At 48.2% G+C, this 14569-nt stretch overlaps 2 protein-coding genes across 2 annotated transcripts in view; one reads left to right on the top strand and one right to left on the bottom strand.

The window, feature by feature from the left end:
- Nucleotides 1-10129, top strand: part of LOC149441615 (uncharacterized) — a 38819-nt gene extending 28690 nt beyond the window's left edge. The window contains exons 3-5 of the mRNA XM_089657104.1: nt 8387-8565; nt 8753; nt 8987-10129. Of these exons, the coding sequence (XP_089513230.1) occupies nt 8387-8565; nt 8753; nt 8987-9595 (789 nt within the window). The 3' untranslated portion in view covers nt 9596-10129. The remainder of the gene's footprint in view (nt 1-8386; nt 8566-8752; nt 8754-8986) is intronic.
- LOC149441613 (uncharacterized) overlaps nt 1-14569 on the bottom strand; it is a 235497-nt gene that overhangs the window by 168654 nt on the left and 52274 nt on the right.

Consider the following 14569-nt stretch of genomic DNA (forward strand, 5'->3'; position numbering starts at 1 on the left):
TTATATAACACAAGGACATAGTTACATAGTTAGTCTGGCTGAAAAAAGACAAAAGTCCATCCAGTTCAACCATTAAAATAAAAAAAGTTATAATCCGACACCCACAGCTGATCCAGAGGAAGGGAAAAAAAAACCCAGCAAAGCACGATCCATTTTGCTCCTGCAGCGGTAAAAATTCCTCCCTGACCCCCTGAGAGACAATCGGATATTCCTTGGATCAACGTTCCCTATAAATGTTAGTGGAACTGTTAATGCTTTAGCATGTAGTCTGGGAAGAAGTCTGAATCGTACTTCTATGGCTTTGCAGGAACTGTTGCTCGACCTCCAAGGAACCCGTAAAGCTGTTCTTCAGAATCGAGTGACTATAGATTGACACAGTGCACCACCCACTCCTCCTCAGTACACTCCACTCCATTGGCCTCCATGACTCTGCTCTCTCCTGGGTCTCCTCTTACCTTTCTCAGCACACTTTTAGTGTCACATACAACTCCTCCTCCTCCGATCCTCTTTCCGTTGGGGTACCCCAAGGTTCTGTCCTTGGGCCCCTCCTTTTCTCTCTCTATACCACCTCCCTGGGCCAACTGATAACCTCCCATGGCTTCCAATACCACCTCTATGCTGATGACACCCAGATCTATGTCTCCACTCCCCAGCTCACCCCCTCAATCACCTCCTGTATCACAAATCTACTGAGCGACATATCAGCATGGATGTCACATCACTACCTTAGACTCAATCTTTCCAAAACTGAGCTGTAATATTACCTCCCCCCGATCCCGCACTCATGACTTTACCATCAAGATCAACAGCACTGCCATTGGTCCTTCCCCTCCTGCCAGGGTGCTAGGTGTAATCCTAGACTAAGACCTCTCCTTTGGGCCCCACATCCAATCACTGGCTAAATCCTGCCACCTCAATCCCCGAAACACTTCCTAAATCCGCTCCTTCCTGACCAATGACACCACAAAACAACTTATCCACTCCTTGGTTATATCCCGCCTCCATTCCTGCAACTCCCTCCTCACTGGTCTACCGTTACACAGGCTATCCCCCCTTCAGTCTATTATGAATGCTGCTGCTAGACTCATACACCTTACCAACCGATCAGCGACTGCCGCTAGACTCATACACCTTACCGACCGATCAGTGACTGCTGCTAGACTCATACACCTTACCAACGGATCAGTGACTGCTGCTAGACTCATACACCTTACCAACCGATCAGCGACTGCTGCTAGACTCATACACCTTACCGACCGATCAGTGACTGCTGCCAGACTCATACACCTTACCAACCGATCAGCGACTGCCGCTAGACTCATACACCTTACCGACCGATCAGCGACTGCTGCTAGACTCATACACCTTACCAACCGATCAGCGACTGCTGCTAGACTCATACACCTTACCAACCGATCAGCGACTGCTGCTAGACTCATACACCTTACCAACCGATCAGCGACTGCTGCTAGACTCATACACCTTACCAACCGATCAGCGACTGCTGCTAGACTCATACACCTTACCAACCGATCAGCGACTGCTGCTAGACTCATACACCTTACCAACCGATCAGCGACTGCTGCTCGAATCATACACCTTACCAACCGAACAGCGAGTGCTGCTAGACTCATACACCTTACTGACCGATCAGCAACTGCTGCTAGACTCATACACTTTACCAACCGATCAGTGACTGCCGCTAGACTCATACACCTTACCGACTGATCAGCGACTGCTGCTAGACTCATACGCCTTACCGACCGATCAGCGACTGCTGCTAGACTCATACACCTTACCGACCGATCAGCGACTGCCACTAGACTCATACACCTTACCGACCAATCAGTGACTGCCACTAGACTCATACACCTTACCGACCAATCAGTGACTGCTGCTAGACTCATACACCTTACCGACCGATCAGCGACTGCCGCTAGACTCATACACCTTACCAACCGATCAGCGACTGCTGCTAGACTCATACACCTTACCAACCGATCAGCGACTGCTGCTAGACTCATACACCTTACCAACCGATCAGCGACTGCTGCTAGACTCATACACCTTACCAACCGATCAGCGACTGCTGCTAGACTCATACACCTTACCAACCGATCAGCGACTGCTGCTAGACTCATACACCTTACCAACCGATCAGCGACTGCTGCTCGAATCATACACCTTACCAACCGAACAGCGAGTGCTGCTAGACTCATACACCTTACTGACCGATCAGCAACTGCTGCTAGACTCATACACTTTACCAACCGATCAGTGACTGCCGCTAGACTCATACACCTTACCGACTGATCAGCGACTGCTGCTAGACTCATACGCCTTTACCGACCGATCAGCGACTGCTGCTAGACTCATACGCCTTACCGACCGATCAGCGACTGCTGCTAGACTCATACACCTTACCAACCGATCAGCGACTGCTGCTAGACTCATACACCTTACCGACCGATCAGCGACTGCCACTAGACTCATACACCTTACCGACCAATCAGTGACTGCCACTAGACTCATACACCTTACCGACCAATCAGTGACTGCCACTAGACTCATACACCTTACCGACCAATCAGTGACTGCCACTAGACTCATACACCTTACCGACCGATCAGCGACTGCCGCTAGACTCATACACCTTACCAACCGATCAGCGACTGCCGCTAGACTCATACACCTTACCAACCGATCAGCGACTGCCGCTAGACTCATACACCTTACCAACTGATCAGCGACTGCCGCTAGACTCATACACCTTACCAACCGATCAGAGACTGCTGCTAGACTCATACACCTTACCAACCGATCAGTGACTGCTGCTAGACTCATACACCTTACCAACCGATCAGAGACTGCTGCTAGACTCATACACCTTACCAATCGATCAGTGACTGCTGCCCCTCTTTGCCAATCCCTTCACTGGCCTCTGCTCAGTGTCCTCCACCCCTCTCTGTCAATCCCTTCATTGTCTTCCACTAACCCAACATATAAAATTCAAATTACTAACCACAGCATACAAAACCATCCACAACACTGCCCCGGCTACATCACCAACCTCATTCACAGATATCGCTGGCTCCTCTCCTCCCACGATATCTTGCTCTCTAGCTCCCTCGTCACCTCCTCCTACACTCAACTCCAGGACTTCTCCAGAGCCTCTCCCATCCTCTGGAACTCCCTACCACTGTATGTATGGTCAGCCCCTCACCCTATCTGCCTTTAGGTGATCTTTGAAAACTCACTTCTTCAGGGAAGCCTACCCCACCCCCACCTAAGAACTGTACTTGAATCACCTCCACCAGATCATCCCCCGCAGCTATCACCTTTTATATCCCCTCCCCCTTCCTTCATATTGTAAGCTCCACGAGCCGAGCCCTCCTATTCCTTCTGTACTGCAAATGTATTGTATTTTACCGCCCCCCTTATATTGTACAGCGCTGCGCAGACTGTTGGCGCCATAAATCCTGTATAATAATAACCCCAGCTGGGAGTAAAGGGTGGAAATGGCTGGTGACCCCCAGATTTGGGCAATGATGTCATCACTATAAATGGATAAAACCCGCGCTATGTGTAACAACTCCAAACCTACAAAAACCTTCTAGCGGACTGCTGCTGTAACAAAGGGAAGGATTCCCTGTCATCTAGAAGAGCATTATGTGTCACAGCGCTGTCCTATTGTGTGTGCACAGAAATCATCACAAATACACTACAAATATGTGGAGACATTCAGAGATAAAGAGCTCGGGGCTCCAAATCCTATTCTCTGCACATCCACTGCTTCCACTTTACACCCACTTCATTGGTCTTATGGGGTTTATCAATAAATGAAGGAAACTGAACCGTGTGCAAATCCATCCACAACATAAAGTGCTTTGTGCTCAAGATGCTGCTCCCTGCACATCCACTGCTTCCACTTTACACCCACTTCATTCATCTCATCAGATTTGCTGCTATAGGAAATCATCTCAAATCCTGTGCAAATCCATGGAGACAGACAATATTGTGTGCTCAGTATAGTGTTCTCTGCAAGTCCACCGCTTCCACTTTGCATCTACTTCAATCACTCTCCACCCTTTACTCTGGGCTGGGGGCTTTGTATCCATATACCAGATGTTCTACAGGACTAAATCTGCAATCAATGTTACTGCAAAATCAAAGGGGCCAAAACCCCTCCCCCGAGCAGTCATATATTTCTGTCCCCCTTGGTGGGAGTGGAGGTGACCCCTCTATAAGGATCTACAGTCCATACACACCCAGCACAAGGCCGGGGTCACACTACCAGACGCTTCTTGGGGCTGCAGTTCCTCTGAGCTCCACAAGGTGGGGATTTCACTTCTACCCAGACAGGAAGTCTCTATGGAAGACAGACAGGAAGTGATGTCAGGTACAGACAGGAAGTGATGTCAGGTACAGACAGAATGTTCCAGGGGAGAGGTGAATCAGGAGGAAGCAGAGAGTCCACATTCCTGGATCTGGCAGCAGAGGAGGTAATACGTAGATGAACCCCTTCAGGGGGAGGAGTTGATGATAATATATTTGCTCCCAAAGCTGGCCTACATGGTTCAGTTTTATCGTTCAGCCAGCGGGATGACCATAAAAACTGAAGTGATTCCCCCATCCACACATTGGAGGTGGATGGGGGAATCCTCCCCGCTGCACTCTTGTATTCTGACAATGGGGGGACTCCTCCACTCTCAGAATACACAGATCAGCACTGAAGCTATTGGCTGCAGCCGCTGGGGGAGTGGCTTTTATCCAGCAGTGACCACACATGGATGGAAATGTGAGCGATCCCTGCTGAACCAGCTGAATTTCCATGGATCTATGGTCACCTTCAGTGACTTCCTCCCCTCCCCCTCATCTCCTTCATGATGGAAGTCATGCTGAGATCATCTCCCATTGGCTGAGCAATATTCTCATTTGTCTCTCAGCTCCTTCTTGCTATTCCTCGTCCTGCCTGTTGTTTCCTTGGATTGATTTTCTGTGTAGTGACCCCGGCTTGGTCTCTTGGATGCGCTTGTCTGTTGCTTGCCCTGACCTTTCTCCTGATTCCTGGATCTCCTCCTCATCTCTCCTCCATATCCTCTTACACAGCTTTTCTCCACACCTGCAGTGACCCTGGGGGGAGGAAACTTGGCACCAGCACGCCGCCAAATCCATCCCCACCATTAGGGGCTCTGGAGACAATTGTCTGCTATTTACACTCCGTTCCTCCGCACGTCACCTGATCACATGACAGCTTACTTCCACAGATTCCGGACAGATTTCTGGATGGTAAAGGTCAAAGTTCACTATTCAGTTTAGGAGAGGTAGGACACACCCAGGAACAAGGATTTGGTTTTCATGAGAGTCTCATATAGAGGACCCCTCAAGTCTCCCCATCCAAATGTCCCTCCATCCAGAGTCTATATGTCCTATGACATCACACTGACCTCACAGCTCCTCCTCCCAATGTCCCTCCAGCCAGAGTCAGGGAATCCTATGACATCACACTGACCTCACAGCTCCTCCTCCCAATGTCCCTCCATCCAGAGTCAGAGAATCCTATGACATCACACTGACCTCACAGCTTCTCCTCCCAATTACCCTCCAACCGGAGTCAGAGAATCCTATGACATCACACTGACCTCACAGCTCCTCCTCCCAATGTCCCTCCATCAGAGAATCCTATGACATCACACTGACCTCACAGCTCCTCCTCCCAATGTCCCTCCATCCAGAGTCAGAGAATCCTATGACATCACACTGACCTCACATCTCCTCCCCCTCAATGTCCCTCCATCCAGAGGCAGTGAATCCTATGACATCACACTGACCTCACAGCTCCTCCCCCCAATGTCCCTCCATCTGATTTTTTCTGATGCTCTTAGGATGTGGGGTCCCTTGGTATCCTCACATGTAAAGTGGGACTGTTGGTCCTGCGTTGTATGTAATGACATCAGAATGCTGCAACAAGCCTATACCCTGCGTAGTGTGGGGGTCCTGTGGGGGGGAATTATACCTCAGCCTGAAGTGGGGCTTTAATAAAATGGAGACCTGAATGGAGAGGTGAGGAGGATTCTGGGAATATCATTTGATGTGACTATTTGTGTTCAGATGTAGAGTTTTCCTCCTGTGAAGTCTGGAGATCATATGACATCACATTGCCTCCACCTCCCTCCCTGATAGAAGAGAGAAAGAAGAAGAAGATTCTAGAAGTCACCAGAGAGATCACTGAGCTGCTGACAGGAGAGGTGAGCGGTGCCGGGAATTCTGGGACATTCTCCAGTAACAGACAAGGGATGTGTCTGGATGGTGACTGTATCATTGTGTGTGTCAGGTTCCTATAAGGTGTCAGGGTGTCACTGTCTATTTCTCCATGGAGGAGTGGGAGTATTTAGAAGGACACAAGGATCTCTACAAGGACGTCATGATGGACAATCAGCCGCCCCTCACATCACCGGGTAAGAGGAGACTTTATTGTAAAGGAGAGAGCAGTACGGAGGATCCACCTAGATCCCCCATCATCTGATAAACACATAGAAACAATGGATTCAGTCAGTGTGTGTGTTTCCTACAGATGGATCCAGTCATGGGAACCCACCAGAGAGATGTCCCCGTCCTCTGTATTCCCGGGATTCCACACAGGAAGGTCACACCATCCCTCACCATCATCAGGTAGATGATGACAATTATTGGTAGTTGTGATTTATACACAGCATGTTTGTTACAATGAATGTTTTATTATATCTTTCAGAGTGGAATCCTCGGGGATGATAATATTGATGTTAAAGAAGAGTATAAAGAGGAGGATGAGGAGTATGGAGTGATGGAGGAGTTTTCAGAAGGACACAAGGATATGATGGAGCCACCTAATACCAGGAACCCACCAGAGAGATGTCCCCGTCCTCTGTATTCCCGGGATTCCACACAGGAAGGTCACACCATCCCTCACTATTGCAAGGTTGGTGGGATGGAGCATCTAGAACATGGACTTGTGGAGATGATGTGTGGATATTTTATGTGACTAAAAAGCTCATATTTTACAGATGATATTTTCTCTCATTTCCTTGATTTAGAGTGGAGATCCAATCGATATAGAATTTGAGGTGAAAGCAGAAGAAGAAGAGGCGTATGTGAGGGATGATCAGCAGTCTATGGAGGAGGATGGAATAACGGGGACATTTATAGAGGAGGACACTCCTACAGAGATCAGCACAGGTGGGTCATGAACACTAAATCCATTCCTCCACCCATACTGCTCACTGATTGGTCCAGAGTAGGGCGGGGACTGGGTGATATCAGCCTGTAATCCCCTGGTCACTTTCCTGAGCTGTGTTCCCCGTCCTGTATTCCTGGATTTCTCTCGGATAATCTTCCTTCTCTGTGCTGCAGACACAATTTATGTATCTAGACTGGATTTATGGAGGTTCTGGGGTTCAGCTGGCAGAAAAATGTTCATTTTCACCATAAGTGTTACTAGACCTAGGCACCTGGGGTGTGAGTCTTGTATCTTTATCCCCATGCCCGGGTCTAGTAATATCTCTGACAGATCAATTCTCCCAGGGTTCCTTGCTCTGTGGTCTGCTGGCTGTGCCGGGTGGAGGGATATGTCTGTAGTGTCTCAGACCCAAGTCACTGAGTGCAGTCTCAGGAGATGGGAGGCAGCGGTGTGGGATCTCTGCAACTTGTCTACAGGAAACATTTAATCTTCCATTGATTGCTGAATACCAATATTATGAGTCCTGACCCTTACACTGTATAATTTATATTGTATATTACATACTGCTGACCCCCACACTATGTACTTCTTGTGTTGGGAAGATGGCGATGAGTGATAGAGGGGGTGGGGCCCCTCGTCCTATAATCCCCTCATCACTGTCCCTCCTATAAAAGACAGTTCTGGTTGTTTCCTCACTCTCTGACTAAGGTCCATGAATAAAGAAATGACCTGGTAGGAGATCAGAGGAGCCATTTCCTAGTTCCCTTGAGGGTGGAATTGTAAGCTCCTCAGAGACCAAGCTGCCTGATGTGGGCGGAGTCCTGGTTTGGGGGAACCAATCAGCTCCTGTCTAGTAATCCTCTTTGTCTTTGTATTTTAGTACATTGCCGGGAGATGAGGAAAACCTCCGAGGATTGTCTCACTTTGTCTCCAGACTGGAAAGTAGAAGATGAGGACATCACACAGTATAGTCCAGGAGAAAACCCGGCTCCCTCCAATGTCCATCCGGCACCACCCAGTGTAGATGGACCATCAGATTCCTTGTATCCTGAGGACCCTCAGACTGTGCGGGACCGGGCCGGCCTTCCAACAGGGAAGAGGTTCTCCTGTACTGAGTGCGAGAAGGGTTTCCATTTTAAATCCCATCTAAATATTCATAAAAGATCTCACACGGGGGAAAAACCATATTCTTGTCCTGAGTGCGGGAAATGTTTTTCACATAAGGGCAATCTTAACACACATCAGAGATCTCACACAGGGGAGAAGCCGTATTCCTGTCCTGAGTGTGGGAAATGTTTTTCACATAAGTCACATCTTGACACACATTACAGATCTCACACGGGAGAGAAGTTGTATTCCTGTCCTGAGTGCGGGAAATGTTTTTCACATAAGCGCAACCTTGACACACATCAGAGATCTCACACCGGGAATAAGCCATATTTTTGCCCTGAGTGCGGGAGATGTTTTTCACAGAAGTCCGGTCTTTACAAACATCTGAGATCTCACACGGGGGAGAAGCCGTATTCCTGTCCAGAGTGTGGGAAATGTTTTCCACATATTTCCGGCCTTTACAGACATCAAAGATTTCACACGGGGGAGAAGCCACATTCCTGTCCTGAGTGTGGGAAACTTTTTTCAGACAAGTCCCATCTTTACACACACCAGAGATCTCACACAGGAGAAAAGCCATATTCCTGTCCAGAGTGTGGGAAATGTTTCTCAGACATGTCCTATCTTTACACACATCAGAGATGTCACACCGGGGAGAAGCCATATTGCTGTCCTGAGTGCGGGAAATGTTTTGCACAAAAAACAGATCTTGTCAAACATGAAAGGTCTCACACAGGCGAGAAGTCATATTCCTGTCCTGAGTGTGGGAAATGTTTTTCAGAGACGTCCAGTCTTTACACACATCAGAGGTCTCACACAGGGGAGAAGCCGTATTCCTGTCCTGAGTGTGGGAAATGTTTTTCAGTGAAGTCCCATCTTTATAAACATCAGAGATCTCACACGGGGAAGAAGCCGTATTCCTGTCCTGAGTGTGGGAAATGTTTTTTAGATAAGTCCAATCTTAACAAGCATCAGAGATCTCACACGGGTGAGAAGCCGTATTCCTGTCCTGAGTGCGGGAAATGTTTTTCAGACAAGTCCAATCTTTCCACACATCAGAGATCTCACATGGGGGAGAAGCCGTATTTCTGTCATGAGTGCGGGAAATGTTTTTCACAAAAGTCCCATCTTTCCACACATCAGAGATCTCACACAGGGGAGAAACCATATTTTTGTCTTCAGTGCGGGAAATGTTTTTCACAGACATCCCATCTTTATAAACATCAGAGATCTCACATGGGGGAGAAGCCACTTTCCTGTCCTGAGTGAGGGAAATGTTCCTCACTGAAGTCCTGTCTTCCTGTACATCAGGGGTCCCACACAACCCTGGAGGTGTATTAGTGCCTTGAGTGCGGGAAATGTCTTCTAGATGAATGTTGCTGGACATCCCAGCTCTCATGTGGGGAAGAAGCACACCCTGATATACACCTCAGATATACTCCATGGCTGATCTTCATCATGGAAGGAACAGTTCATAAGGAGATGAGAGGTCCCCAAAGACATGGATGAAGTGTGGGACCGTGTCGGCCATTGATGGCAGGAGAAGAATAAAAATGGAGTCCTGCCCTGTGATTCAGGAATCTCCAGCAAGGCTCCCACTTTCCATTCATCACACATCTGCATCAGAGGCTGGTCATCAGCTCTGAGGAAAGGGATTCATCCCCGAAACACGTCAGCCATTTGACCGCACTGACAGTGAGGACACCTTACCTGGCGTTGTGGCCATCAATGCTTTTTAGATACATGCTTCGTCTGGAAGTGTTTTGTATTTTGTAGTCCTTACAATAAACCTTGGATAATGCACTAGGTGTGTGCGCCTCCTGTTTTCTCTTTATCCTGCCCTGTGATTGGCTGAGTACATTTGTGGTGGGAGATTTCACAAACACTTGGAGGTCTATTATTGATACTTTGTGGACAAATGTTCCAAGCGCTCATTAGGCCCACAGTTGGAGGTGAGGATAATACTTTCATGGTGGGGGATCACTGAAGAGGTGGGTGGTAATAAAATGTCCCAATTCTAGGAGAGTGACTGATGGTGTACACATGGAAGCAATGGAATTGTGTGTATACCGGGAATGAAGGAGTGATTGGTGAATGCACATATGGGGACTTTCCCGTGTCTTTCTCCATACATGTTTCTTCTTGTATGTTTTCCATGATACAAATGTCTGTGTATATGATCGGCACATGATGGTCTGTCTATGATAAACGTTTCATTGATCTGATCATTTCCATGGTGATTGTGGACACATTGTGATTGGTTGATGGGGGATGGAAAGCACAGAGAGCAGGAAGTAGAGCGCCATCCTTTCTACCTTTCTCTATTCCTAGTTCAGATTTGTAGCAGAAATCCCCAACATGGAGCAATACACGGACAATTGATATCAGACAATGAGGCAGAGGAAGGCCAATCATGAAGCTGGGGGTGGTGCAGCATAGACTGGAACAGGGTCCTCCAGGAGTGCAGCTCACACTGCGGGCAGAACTCCTCCTACTGGGACATTCAGGCTTCACACAGCTACAGCTGCACTCCCGGGACTGCCACGCCTGGACTGTATATGGGGCGGGTGTGGAGGGATGAGCAGGGATTGGCTAATGGAAAGTGGGAGCATCTCTGAGTTACCGATGGATATTCAGTATATGGAGATCAAGGAGAGTTCATCTTCTGCCGGCTATAGATGGGGCCCTTCAACAGTTGGAGTATAGGGGATGATCATGACTGGGTCAAATCTGCAGAGAAGATGGAGCAATGGGATCTCCTTGGATGAAGTGGGGTAGAGGTGTCTGCTAGCAGTGTCCACGTGTGAGAAGTAGAGTGGAGGTGGGGGAGGGTAGAGGTGTCTGCTAGCGGTGTCCACGTGTGAGAAGTAGAGGGAAAGTGGGAGAGGGTGAAGGTGTCTGCTAGCAGTGTCCACTTGTGAGAAGTAGAGAGGAAAGTGGGGGAGGGTAGAGGTGTCTGCTAGCGGTGTCCACGTGTGAGAAGTAGAGGGAAAGTGGGGGAGGGTAGAGGTGTCTGCTAGTGGTGTCAACAAGTGAGAAGTAGAGGGGAAGTGGGGGAGGGTAGAGGTGTCTGCTAGCAGTGTCCACGTGTGAGAAGTAGAGTGGAGGTGGGGGAGGGTAGAGGTGTCTGCCAGCTGTGTTCATGTGTGAGAAGTAGAGGGGAAGTGGGGGAGGGTAAAGGTGTCTGCCAGCTGTGTTCATGTGTGAGAAGTAGAGGGGAAGTGGGGGAGGGTAAAGGTGTCTGCCAGCTGTGTTCATGTGTGAGAAGTAGAGAGGAAGTGGGGGAGGGTAAAGGTGTCTGCTAGCGGTGTCCAAATGTAAGGCACAGAGTGAAGGTTGTACAATCGCCCTCCACCAATCATGACTGAAGATAAAACTGTGGTGCAGGAAAGGGGGGTGAACAGGCTCTGGATCAGATAGGATGATGTGAAGAATGCACAGCGGGCTGCAGTGGAAACCACTGATTGTGGTCAGTATGGATGTCCCTGTGTCTCTGGCCACTGGTGATGAATGTGGTTCTAGGTACCTGCCACTGGAAGGTGCGGTGTCACTGAAGTGCTTGCTGCTTACTTAGAATGGTCACTGGAAGATGTGGTGTCACTGAACTGATTGCTGCTTACGTAGGATGGTCACTGGAAGATGTGGTGTCACTGAACTGATTGCTGCTTACGTAGGACGGTCACTGGAAGATGTGGTGTCACTGAACTGATTGCTGCTTACGTAGGATGGTGACTGGAAGATGTGGTGTCACTGAACTGCTGGCTGCTTACATAGGATGGTCACTGGAAGGTGCGGTGTTCCTGAACTGCTTGCTATTTACGTAGGACGGTCACTGGAAGGTGCAGTGTTCCTGAACTGCTTGCTATTTACGTAGGACGGTCACTGGAAGGTGCGGTGTCCCTGAACTGCTTGCTATTTACGTAGGATGGTCACTGGAAGGTGCGGTGTTCCTGAACTGCTTGCTACTTACGTAGGACGGTCACTGGAAGGTGCGGTGTCCCTGAACTGCTTGCTATTTACGTAGGACGGTCACTGGAAGGTGCGGTGTCACTGAACTGCTGGCTACTTACATAGGACAGTCACTGGAAGGCTGGATGTAGAACTCCTGTGTTGCCGTTTCTCTCCACAGAAACTAGCAGAAGGGCAGCAAACAACTGAACTCTCCAGAGCCCCCAGGACAAGACCCTGAGACCACCAATCACAGTAAGTTTATAAACTCTCCAAGGATCCCCTGTTGCTTTGGCTCTCAAGCCAGTTGTAGTCTCTGGGCCGATTCATTCTTCTGTAAGGGTTGGTTGAGGGACTACATGTCCCAGGATCCTCTGCTTTCAGGGTCAGTAAGAGTAGTCTCCCTCTAGAGCAGGGGTGTCAAACTGGTGGCCCTCCAGCTATTGCAAAACTACAAGTTCCATCATGCCTCTGCCTTTGGGAGTCATGCTTGTAACTGCCAATCTTGCAATGCCTCATGGGACGTGTAGTTTGGCAATAGCCGCCAGTTTGACACCTGTGCTCTAGAGGCAGAAATGTGATGCAATGATCTATCCATGAACATAAGGGGAAATGAAACAACCTGTTGTGTACTCTGTAATGTCTCCTCTCCTCCATCTCTTAGTAGCCTGCACCTGGCTACACACTCCCCCCACTAAGAATCTTTGGTCCCCAAATGGGACAGGGTCTTTTCTCTTTTCCATCCAAACAAGTGAGGTGGATGGGGGAATCCCCCCTTCCAGGACATTGTATTCTGAATATTCATCTGCCTGTTAGCACTGTGGAGGTCGGGGGGATTGAAGGATAGAAGACTTCAACTAAAAAGGAAGTCATCAGCACAAGGGGCATTCCATATTGACAGTAAGTACTGTCTGTTGTGCAGTTTTTTGAAGAAATGTGTGACTAACCTTAGGCTTTAACCGCTTCAGTGCCGCCCTATATCAGAAATACAGCTACAGGGCGGTACGGCTGTGCAAAATCATTTATATATATATACACTCAGGTCCATAAATATTGGGACATCGACACAATTCTAACATTTTTGGCTCTATACACCACCACAATGGATTTGAAATGAAACAAACAAGATGTGCTTTAACTGCAGACTGTCAGCTTTAATTTGAGGGTATTTACATCCAAATCAGGTGAACGGTGTAGGAATTACAACAGTCTGCATATGTGCCTCCCACTTGATAAGGAACCAAAAGTAATGGGACAATTGGCTTCTCAGCTGTTCCATGGCCAAGTGTGTGTTATTCCCTCATTATTCCAATTACAATGAGCAGATAAAAGGTCCAGAGTTTATTTCAAGTGTGCTATTTGCATTTGGAATCTGTTGCTGTCAACTCTCAAGATGAGATCCAAAGAGCTGTCACTATCAGTGAAGCCATCATTAGGCTGAAAAAACAAAACAAACCCATCAGAGAGATAGCAAAAACATTAGGTGTGGCCAAAACAACTGTTTGGAACATTCTTAAAAAGAAAGAACGCACCGGTGAGCTCAGCAACACCAAAAGACCCGGAAGACCACGGAAAACAACTGTGGTGGATGACTGAAGAATTCTTTCCCTGGTGAAGAAAACACCCTTCACAACAGTTGGCCAGATCAAGAACACTCTCCAGGAGGTAGGTGTATGTGTGTCAAAGTCACCAATCAAGAGAAGACTTCACCAGAGTGAATACAGAGGGTTCACCACAAGATGGAAACCATTGGTGAGCCTCAAACACAGGAAGGCCAGATTAGAGTTTGCCAAACGACATGTAAAAAAGCCTTCACAGTTCTGGAACAACATCCTATGGACAGAGGAGACCGACATCAACTTGTACCAGAGTGATGGGAAGAGAAGAGTATGGAGAAGGAAAGGAACTGCTCATGATCCTAAGCATACCACCTCATCAGTGATCATGGTGGTGGTAGTGTCATGGCGTGGGCATGTATGGCTGCCAATGGAACTGCTTCTCTTGTATTTATTGATGATGTGACTGCTGACAGAAGCAGCCGGATGAATTCTGAAGTGTTTCGGGAATATTATCTGCTCATATTCAGCCAAATGCTTCACAACTCATTGGACGCTTCACAGTGCAGATGGACAATGACCCAAAGCAGACTGCAAAAGCAACCAAAGAAGTGGAATGTTCTGCAATGGCCAAGTCAATCACCTGACCTGAATCCGATTGAGCATTTCACTTGCTGAAGACAAAACTGAAGGGAAAATGCCCCAAGAACAAGCAGGAACTGAAGACAGTTGCAGTAGA

Source organism: Staurois parvus, unplaced genomic scaffold, assembly GCF_062004578.1.
Source record: "Staurois parvus isolate SC_StPar_1 unplaced genomic scaffold, SC_StPar_1.0 ptg000965l, whole genome shotgun sequence".
Classification (NCBI taxonomy): domain Eukaryota; kingdom Metazoa; phylum Chordata; class Amphibia; order Anura; family Ranidae; genus Staurois; species Staurois parvus.